Source organism: Urocitellus parryii, chromosome 1 (genome assembly GCF_045843805.1).
Source record: "Urocitellus parryii isolate mUroPar1 chromosome 1, mUroPar1.hap1, whole genome shotgun sequence".
Lineage (NCBI taxonomy): Eukaryota > Metazoa > Chordata > Mammalia > Rodentia > Sciuridae > Urocitellus > Urocitellus parryii.
In genome coordinates, this window is record NC_135531.1 from 265,662,274 (window position 1) to 265,672,628 (window position 10,355).

At 43.3% G+C, this 10,355-nt stretch overlaps 1 protein-coding gene across 7 annotated transcripts in view; it reads left to right on the plus strand.

Moving 5' to 3' along the window:
* Plcd4 (phospholipase C delta 4) overlaps window positions 1-10,292 on the plus strand; it is a 27,370-nt gene extending 17,078 nt beyond the window's left edge. For 4 of the 7 annotated variants that reach the window (XM_026390324.2, XM_026390327.2, XM_026390325.2 and 1 more), the window contains 11 exons: window positions 889-1,033; window positions 1,654-1,806; window positions 5,188-5,370; window positions 6,808-6,903; window positions 7,027-7,183; window positions 7,498-7,614; window positions 7,852-8,024; window positions 8,775-8,910; window positions 9,392-9,541; window positions 9,620-9,739; window positions 9,966-10,292. In XM_026390324.2, coding sequence (XP_026246109.1) covers window positions 889-1,033; window positions 1,654-1,806; window positions 5,188-5,370; window positions 6,808-6,903; window positions 7,027-7,183; window positions 7,498-7,614; window positions 7,852-8,024; window positions 8,775-8,910; window positions 9,392-9,541; window positions 9,620-9,738 — 1,429 coding nt within the window. In that variant the 3' untranslated portion in view covers window position 9,739; window positions 9,966-10,292. Of the gene's footprint in view, window positions 1-888; window positions 1,034-1,653; window positions 1,807-5,187; window positions 5,371-6,807; window positions 6,904-7,026; window positions 7,184-7,497; window positions 7,615-7,851; window positions 8,025-8,774; window positions 8,911-9,391; window positions 9,542-9,619; window positions 9,740-9,965 lie in introns of those variants that run through there. The other 3 variants (XM_026390326.2, XM_026390328.2, XM_026390329.2) reach the window with 3 other exon arrangements.
* The last annotated feature ends 63 nt before the right edge of the window (window positions 10,293-10,355 follow it).

Below are 10,355 nucleotides of genomic sequence, written 5' to 3' on the forward strand. Positions count from 1 at the left end.
TGGTAAAGCGCCCTTGGATTCAATCCCTAGTTCCAAAAAAAAAAAAAAAAAAGGTCGGTTCTGGAGTCAGACGGGTGGATGTCAAAGCTTAGCTTCCTCACTTGGTACTATCTATATCTTGGGATCCCTATCTATGAAATAGGGAGATAACAGTACCTGTTCTTTTCAGGTTGTAGTGGAGATTAAATGAGACAATCCATGTGTCAATAGCTAATAGGTGGTAGCTGCCTTTATTGTGATTTATCATGGATTAGATTGAATAGTCAAGACGTTTTTGTAGTGCTAGCAACTCAACTAGTAGCTTCAAGGGATATGAAAATGAGTGGAACTTTTACTCAAAATTAAGTGAAACTTCCAAGTGGTAGAACACATTCTTAGCATGTGTGAGGCCCTGTGTTCAATCCCTATCACCAGAGAGAGACAGAGAGGAAGAAATTAAGTGTAAATATGCAGAGAGCTTAACTAACCCAAGTGTTGTATAGGGATATACAACCAGAATACCAGGAGTATCATGAAGTAATGTGTGATAGGTGGCTAAAAAGAATTGTGAGTGGTGTGGGGTGGGTGTATGAGCTGCAGCCATCCTCAAGCGGACAGAGAAGCATCCAAGAATCATAGCTTGAGGGGCTGGGGTTGTAGCTCAGTAGTAGAATGCTTGCTTAGCCTGTGTGAGGCACTGGGTTCGATCCTCAGCACTACATAAAAATAAATAAAATAAAGCTGTCCATCTTCAACTAAAACAAATAAACACACACACACACACACACACACAGTGTACATAGTTTGAAGAGGTGTGGATGGGTAAGTGCTGATGAGCATTGATCTCTCCACATTGGGGAGAGGGTCAGAACTTGACCTCTTCTGCTTCTGGGGTTGGGGTTCTTGCAGGGCCCTGAAACGTGGGTGCCGCTGTGTGGAGGTAGATGTATGGGATGGACCTAACGGGGAACCCATTGTTTATCACGGACACACCCTGACTTCCCGAATCCTGTTCAAAGATGTTGTGGCCACAGTTAAACAATATGCCTTCCAGGTAGTAGCCCCAGGCTGGGAAGAGGGCTGAGACAAAAGAGCCTAAGGGAAAAGTGACTGGCTCTGGTTCTGGGGAGGGTGAAGGGGTGCTGGGAAGGTTATTGCAAATGGCATGATATATGTAAGAGAGGTTTTTAACTCTAGAGCACTGGGCAGATATTAAGGGATTATTATGAATTAAGTGTGGGATGTGTTACTAATAACTAGTAGTCATAGTGGTACTAACCAGTCTCCCATCTGGGAGAGACTAGATAAAGAAACAAACAGTATCAAGTAAGGTTGGGAAACACTAGGAATCTGGAGATGAAGTCTAAGAATATAAAGACCTGGTCCTCCCCTTCTGATCCTAAAAACTCAAAAGGTCTCAGAGGACCTGAGTTAGACTTGGCACAGGTATGAAATTGGGGATCCCAAAAAATGACCTTTAGATGTGGATCTTGTCCCTGTGGGTGGGCCCCAGACCCAGCAAATTCTCACTGAGCTCTATAATGGGGTTGGAGGAATTTAACAATCAGGGTACTAATTTGAGTAAATAGAGGGTGGGTTAGGAACTCAAATATCTGGAACAGGAAGGTATAGGGTTTTAGAACTCTGATGTAGCATGCCCCCCCCCCCCAACAGGCATCAGAATATCCACTCATCTTGTCCCTGGAGAACCACTGCACCTGGGAGCAGCAGCTGACCATGGTACGCCATTTGACTGAGATCCTGGACGATCAGCTGCTGAGTTCCACCTTAGATGGGCTGCTACCCACTCAGCTTCCCTCACCTGAGGTAAGGACCTGGTACCCCTGACAGGCTTTACTGTGGCTTCTGCATTCCTTCACCTTGACTTCTTCCTTCATGTCCCTCTTGTTTACATCTTTCTATCCCAGATGAACCATTTGCTCTTTAATATCCCTAGAGACAACTTTAATTTTGAAAGATCTAATTGAACACAGAATTCCATTTACAGTTCTCTAAGTTTTAAATCAACTATTTACTTTTTATTTAATTTTCTTTTTTAAAAAAACATTTATTTTTTAGTTATAGTTGGACACAATACCTTTATTTCACTTATTTATTTATATGTGATGCTGAGGATCGAACCCAGGTCTCACACGTGCAAGGCGATCACTCTACTGCTGAGCCACAACCCCAGCCCTTTATTTAATTTTCAATGGAAATGTCTTATTTTTCCGGATAGTTGACAGTTGGTGTAGACTATACAGACAATACAGAGAAAGGGAAATCTTTCCATCATAATCCCATTTTTTCCCATAATAACACCTATCAATAATTTGGGGGTTTTTTGGTACTGGGGATTTAACCAAGGTCTCACACATACTAAGCCCCTGCTTTACTGCAGAGCTATACCCTCAGCCCTTAGAATACATTTTTAAATGCTTATATAAAAATAGATATATATTCACACTTTTTGTCATTTTGGGGGTACCAGGGATTGAACCCAGGGGTGCTTAACCACTGAGCAATATCCCCAGCCCTTTTTGTGTTTCAAGACGGGGCCTTGCTAAATTGCTGAGGCTATCTTTGAACTTGTGATCCTCCTGTTTCAGCCATATGAGCCACCGGGATTATAGGCAAGCATCCCAGAACCTGGCTATGTTCACATTTGAAAAAAGACACGAAGAAAAAAAGAATGAGGTCGTTTTCCATATTCTTTTCCTTTTCTTTTTCATACCAGGTATTGAACCCAGAGGTGTTGAACCAGCAAACCACATCTCCAGCCCTTTTTAATATTTTATTTAGAGACAGGGTCTCGCTGAGTTGCTGAGGCTTGTTTTGAATTCATGAACCTCCTGACTTAGCCTCCCTAGCTGCTGGGATTACAGGCATGTGCCACCAACCCAGCTTCCATAACCTTTTTATATGTGAAATATATATCATGGATGTCTGTTCTTGTAAAAAATTTTTCTTTTTTAATAGTTCTACAGAATTCCATTTTATGTCATGAAGGAGAATTATTCAACCAGTTGCACATTTGGTAGTGATTTTCTACTTGTACATACAGCTTTTCCCATTGATTCTTTATTATGGATTCCTTGAGGCAAAAAATGTCAAAATAAAAACTCTCTGGGTTAAAGAGTTTTTATTTTGACATTTTTGATTATTATTGCAAGTTGCCCTTGGGAAAAAATACCAAATTATACTCCAATCAACAGGGGAGAGTAACTACAAACAACAGTGAGATGATTGATAATGGCAAATACTGAAAAAAGATAATTTTTTAAAAAGTCCATATTTTCTTTTCTTGAATTATCTGACAATTTGTTTACCCAATTTTATTAGGGTTTATAATTTTTATTGATATTGTAATGATTCCTATGTGTTAAAGATTCTTTATTAATGGTTTGAGAAATACTTTGTTGTCTATTTTTGTTTTTGTCTTTTAGCATGTTTTTCCTTACAAAAGTTTTTAAGACTTATGTAGCCATATCTGTCAATATTTTAGATATCCTCTGAGTTTTCTTTTTTTAATTATTTTTTACTTATAGGTGGACACATATCTTTATTTTATTTTTTTTATGTGGTGCTGAGGATTGAACCCAGGGCCTAGCGCATGCTAGGTGAGCGCTCTACCTCTGAGCCACAATTCCAGCCCCATCTTCTGAGTTTTTATATCATGTTTCTAAAATCTTTTTTTTTTTTTAAAGAGAGAGTGAGAGAGGAGAGAGAGAGAGAAAGAGAGAGAGAGAGAGAGAGAGAGAGAGAGAATTTTTAATATTTATTTTTTAGTTCTCGGCGGACACAACATCTTTGTTGGTATGTGGTGCTGAGGATCGAACCTGGGCCGCACGCATGCCAGGCGAGCGCGATACCGCTTGAGCCACAACCCCAGCCCTAAAATCTTTTCCATTATGAGATTATTCAAAAAAATTCTCTATTCAAGAAAATTCTGGCAGGGTGCAGTGGTGCATGCCTGTAATCTCAGGGGTTTGGGAGGCAGAGGCAGGAGGATCACAAATTCAAAGCTAGCCTCAGCAATTTAGTGAGGCTCTAAGCAACTCAGTAAGACCCTGTCTCTAAATAAAATACAAACTAGGAGGCTAGGGTTGTGGCTCAGTGGTAGAGCGACCCCCTAGTGGGTGAGAGGCCCTGGGTTTGGATCCTCAGCACCACATTAAAAAAATAAATAAATAAAAACAAAGGTATTGTGTACAACTAAAAGAAATAAATATTTTTAAAAAATACAAACTAGGGCTAGGAATGTGTTCAGTAGTCGAGTGCCTCTGAGTTCAATCCCTGGTACCACCATCGTCCTCCCTCATAAAAAGATTCTTGTGGGCATGATGGTGCATGCCTGTAATCCCAGCAACTCAGGAGGCTGAGGCAGGGAGGACTGCAAGGTGAAATCCAACCTCAGCAACTTAGTGAGGCCCTAAGCAACTCAATGAGACCCTGTCTCTAAATAAAATATAAAAAATAGGGTTGGAGGACTGGGGATGTGGCTCAAGCGGTAGCGCGCTCGCCTGGCATGCGTGCGGCCTAGGTTCGATCCTCAGCACCACATACAAATAAAGATGTTGTGTCCGCTGAAAACTAAAAAATAAATATTAAAAAAATAGAGTTGGAGATGTGACTTAATGGTTAAGCACTCCTGGGTTCTATCCCTGATACCAAAAAGAAAAAAAAAAAAAGGATTGTTTTCCTCTCATACTTTTATGTTCTTTATATTTTTTGTACTTTTTTTTTTTTTTTGTGTACTGGTGATTGATTCCAGGGGTGCTTAAGCACTGAACCACATCCCCAGCCTCCCCTCCCCCCCTTTTTTTAATTTATAGAAAAGGTCTCACTGAGTTGCTTAGGGCCTCACTAAACTGCTGAGGCTAGATTCCAACTCATGATCATCCTGCTTCAGCCAATGGGATTACTGGCGTGCACCATAACCTTTTATATATGTAAATCTTGACTAAGAGGATAAAAACTCTTAGTGTTTCAGATGTGAGATAGAAGCCTACATTTATTTATCTATCTTTCATATAGCTATAGATGTTACAAATTTGTTTAACAATAAGGGAATCCCTCTGGTATGTATTAAGCAATCAATTTCTTCATGGGGGAACTTCCTACTATTCACTGCCTTTGAGGGCAGCAGGAACTGCAGGATTCCCAGGAACAGACAGGTAGACATTTTTCTTCATTTTTGTTCCCTAGCAGCTTAAAGGGAAGATCTTAGTGAAGGGGAAGAAGTTAGGAACACTTGAGGATGATCTTGAAGATGAGGAAGAAGTGACAGAACCCCAGCTGGAGAGACAGCAGGGGACAGAACTGCCACTGGAGTCCCCCTCTGAGCCTGTGACACTGGAGCTGAGCCGCCTGAATAAGGACAAAAAGAAGGTAGGCCAGGAGTAGTCTTTCTGTGGTGGCATTTGGTTAGCATGCTTCACAAGCTGAAGGCTAATTTGTGAAGATAAGAGCCTGGCAGGGTGGAGGGCCAAGGAGAAAAATGACCCTTCCTTCCAAGAAGAGAGGTATAATAATGCATAGATGGCATCACTGTGTGGGATACATCACCAAATAAAGATACATTGTAGTGGCTTTCCAACTTTTCTGGGCCATGAAATTTTTTTTTAATGAAAATTTATATGGAAACTCAGTATACAAAATAGATAAACAGAACCATTCTAATTGAACCCCTCATTTGGCTCTCTTATGGGTCCCTTAGATGACTCTAGACCTATTTTGTACTTCTCAATCTCCTTAAAGTCCAGTTTGAAAACCACTGTGTGTATGTGTGTGTGTATTTAGCACTATTAGGTTGGCTAAATAGGGATTAGTGGAATGATTACAATGACTTTAACTCCAGTGGGCTTAGAGAAAGCTTCTTACAATGAGTGGAATTTGAGTTTGAGGTACGGCCAGAAATGGCCAAAGGTTTGGAGAGGGGAAGGTGAAAGCTTTGAGAAAGTTTTGCCAGTGTGGTCCATATCCCTATGGGGAAAGGCAAGGCTAAGGGATAAGGGGTGCCATTGGTGGGACCTCTGAGATCTGGATTTGAAGTCTGCATTTCTCTCTTGTGGGCTTGATTGGCCCGCTCAGCTGACTTCTAGCTTTCCTGTTCTCTCTGGGACTGTGATGTTTAACTTGCCACCATGTCCAGGGATGGAAATGGGAATTCAGGAGACAAGTCCAGTGATATTACTCTAGGACCCTCACATCTGAACAGAAGCAAATTCCACAATCATTTGCATACCTTGACATACCTCTGGATTCATGTACATTTTGTTGTTTTTGTTTCTGTGGTACTGGAGATTGAATCCAGGGGAGCTCTACCACTGAGCTACGTCACCAGTCCTCCCCCCACCCCCCAGGCAGGGTCTTACTAAGTGGCTAAGGCTGGCCTTGGACTTGTGATCCTCCTATCTCAAGCCTCCCAGGTAGCTGGGATTAAAGGCATGCATCACCATGCCCAGCATGAATTCATGTACATATATATTTTAAATTATTTTTTAGTTGTACATAATACCTTTATTTTATTTATTTATTTTTATTTTTATGTGGTGCTAAGGATCGAACCCAGGGCCTTGCACACGAGAGGCAAGCGCTCTACCACTGAGCCACAACCCCAGCCCGAATTCATGTATATTTTGATCAAGATTATTGTTCATTTGTTTTCAAACAAGAGAGGTAGGGAAGATAACACATCTCTGTTTAAAAATAATGATAAAGACCTGTTATCCTAGATATAACATAGAATGGACTCTCCAAGCCCAGCAGCTGAAATTGATCCCAGCAGTATATGCAGACTGCCTTTATTCCCATCCCCACCCCCAGGTTGTGATGTGCCCGCTGTTTTGTCCGCCTATCTGTTGTCACATTGTGGCCCAGGCTTCTAATATCAATCTTGGGTCCCTTCTCTTGCTTGAGCAGGTGAGGCAGGAGGGAGAATACAATGGGGAGGCAGTGGGCAGAGGTGTAGATTGGATGGAGGGCCATTAGCTTCTTCCCTCTCAAGCTGATGAGGATTCAATTCCTCTCCACTTTTTCCTCCAGAAATCCAGGTCCGTCTTGTGTCCAGCCCTCTCTGACCTGGTTGTCTACCTGAAGTCTGTCTCATTCCGCAGCTTCACCCATTCAAAGGAGAACTACCACTTCTATGAGATATCGTCCTTCTCTGAAACCAAGGCCAAAAGCCTTGTCAAGGAGGCTGGTTAGGACCAAAATGGAAGGACAGGGAGGGAAGCACGGGATGGGTAGGTTCAGACTTATGGGCAGGGATATGGTGGTAAGTCCCAAGTAAGAGGACAAGGGAGCTCAAGAGAGATGATGGAGTTAAGAAATTTATCACAGCAGGCAAAGGGAAGGGAGTTAGGAATAGTGAGCAAAAGACTGATGACACTGGGGGAAGGGGACATTGAGCTTTAGATGTTGGGGAAAAGAGTGAAGTGAGTGGGCAGGGTCCTTGGGGCCAGGGAATTGGCAGGAGCTACCCCACTTCCATCTTCCTCCTTCTTTCTTTTACAGGCAATGAGTTTGTGCAGCACAATGCCTGGCAGTTAAGCCGTGTGTATCCCAGTGGTCTGAGGACAGACTCATCCAACTACAACCCCCAGGAACTCTGGAATGTAGGCTGCCAAATGGGTGAGGAGGCAGCAGACAGGAGGTGGGACAGCAGGAGTGGGTGGAGGGAGATAAGTTCCCTAATGGAAGTAGGGCCAGGGGGAATGACCTTGAATGCTAGGTGAGGAAAAGGCTACCTATCTTTGAAGATGTTCCCAGCAGGCACTCTTACACCCAATACCTGTCTTATTCCCTTGGAAGAGAACCTGGAAGTCTTCTGAGATGAAATCTTTCCCTTCTTTTCTCCTGGGGCCTCAGTGGCTATGAATATGCAGACTGCAGGGCTTGAAATGGACATCTGTGATGGGCTCTTCCGCCAGAATAGTGGCTGTGGCTATGTGCTGAAGCCAGATTTCCTGCGTGATATCCAGAGTTCCTTCAACCCGGAGAAACCCCTCAGTCCTTTCAAGGCCCAGACTCTTTTGGTCCAGGTATGAAGGGAAGAGAAGCTGTTGAAAAGAACCTGGGATAACTGGGATAGAAGTGGGGGAAGATATGGCTAGGCCTGACAAGAGCATAATTGGTTGAAAATTCCTTGTGAGATGCAGAATAACCTGATTGCTAACAAGACATTGGAGCCAACTGCCTAGCTTAAAATCTACTTCCTAGTTGTATAATACTGGGCAAGTTTGTTAGCCCATCTGTACTTCAGTTTACTCACCAGTAAAATAGGAATGATACTACTGCCTACCTCACAGGATTGTGAGGATTGCAGGAGTTATTAAGGTCAAGTGCTTACACCATCTGGTACACAGGAAGTGCTACAGAAAAGGCTGCTGTCATTAGCATGTCTACTTTCAAACCTCTTAAATTTCAACTTTGTGCATTTAAAATTGCAGAAAGGGCTGTGTATGCCTGTAACCCCAGTGACTTAAGAGGCTGAGGTAGGATTACAAGTTTGAAGCCAGGTTCAGCAAGTTAGAAAGAAAGACTTATCTCAAAAAATAAGGGCTGGGGATGTAGCTGAGTGGTAGGGCATTCCTGGATAATCCCCAGTACAATAAATAAGTGAATAAATTTGCAGACAGACTATAGAGGAAAATATGTTGCTTGCAGAGGATTAGTTTTGCAAACTGAAAAGTTAGTGCAAGGTCCCTTGTCCTCTCCTCTGGGATGTCAGAGATTGGGGGGTGGGTTGGGCTAGGTAGGGCACTCATGAGGTTCCAGTGCCCTGGTTGCAGGTTATCAGTGGTCAGCAACTCCCCAAAGTGAACAACACCAAAGAGAGGTCCATTGTGGACCCACTGGTGAGAGTGGAGATCTATGGCATCCGTCCAGACACAACCTGCCAGGAGACCAACTATGTGGAGAACAATGGTGAGACAGCAGTGCTGGGGAAGGAGGTGGTAGGAGTATAACTGTTGGTTCCCTTCCATACTGTCACCACCCACCCCTATAGCAGAAGGGCAGTATGGAATAGTACAGGGAATCCTGGCCTTCCATAGCTTCCAGTGACTTGGGAAAATTGGCTTACACATTCTGAACCTGTTTCTTCACCTATATAATGCTGATTGACATCTAGATTAAGTGAGAATACAGGTAAAACAGTATGAGCCAAGAGAAGCTGGGCATGGTGGTGCATGCCTGTAATTCCAGCAACTTGGGAGGCTGAGGCAGGAGGATCTCAAGTTTGAGACCTGCCTTAGCAACTTAGCAAGACCCTATCTCAAGAAAAAAAAAAGGGGGTAGTGGGTTAGGGATATAGCTCAGTGGTAGAGTGCCCCTAGGTTCAATCCCTAGTACTACTAAGGAAAAAAAAAGTAAAATGTGTTTCATTCCTTCTTACCCGACACCTCAGGTTTTAATCCCTACTGGGGTCAGACACTGTGCTTCCGGGTGCTGGTACCTGAACTTGCTATGCTGCGTTTTGTGGTTCAGGATTATGACTGGAAATCCCGAAATGACTTTATTGGTCAATATACCTTGCCATGGACCTGCATGAAACAAGGTGAGACAGTCCTTGGATCCTTGGCCAACACCCTGGCTCTGGCTGCCTCCCTAATGTTGTTGTCCTGCCCCTTTCCAGGTTACCGCCACATACACCTGCTCTCTAAAGATGGCATCAGCATCCACCCAGCTTCCATCTTTGTGTACATCTGCATCCGGGAAATGGAAGAGCCTCAACCTGGGGAGTCTGAATTCTGAGGTGGGTATTTCTCATAGTGTGGATGGGTATACTGGCTTTAGAGGGTGAAAGAACAACCTGGATGCTCCAGAAAGCAATTAGAAAAGGTGAAAATCTTTGGATTGTGCATTCCAGGCATATTACCTTGCCCTTCCTAACATGCAAATCTAGAACCTGACTTTTCACCTTTTTCTCTCCCTTTGTTTTCATGTCATTGGTATCTTTCCTGCCTTTTCTCTTTGTGTAGTCTATGCTGGAGTTCCCTCCTTCCTCTTGCTGTAGGCTCAGTCCCATACTCAGATCTACCACTAATCTCTCCCATCAACTCTGGCGCAAAAGCAAATTGCAACTAGAAACTCAGAGAGGAGCTTGGAGCAAAGAAACTTACAGAAGTATTATACCTTTAACTTCCTCAAAGCCCTGAGCCAAGGGAAGGATAAATCAAGGCTCCTCAGGCAAAGGCTGAGGAAGGAGACCTGACCCTAGGACTGTACCATGTCTCTCCAGAGAACAGCACACAGCCATGTCCCCACTGGGTTGCACCTCTCCAGCCCCCCTGGTGTTAATAAAGCTTCTCTCTCCAATTTGGCTCTGTTATGATTATTGGGCAAGGGGAGGCATAAGGGTTGGGGGGACA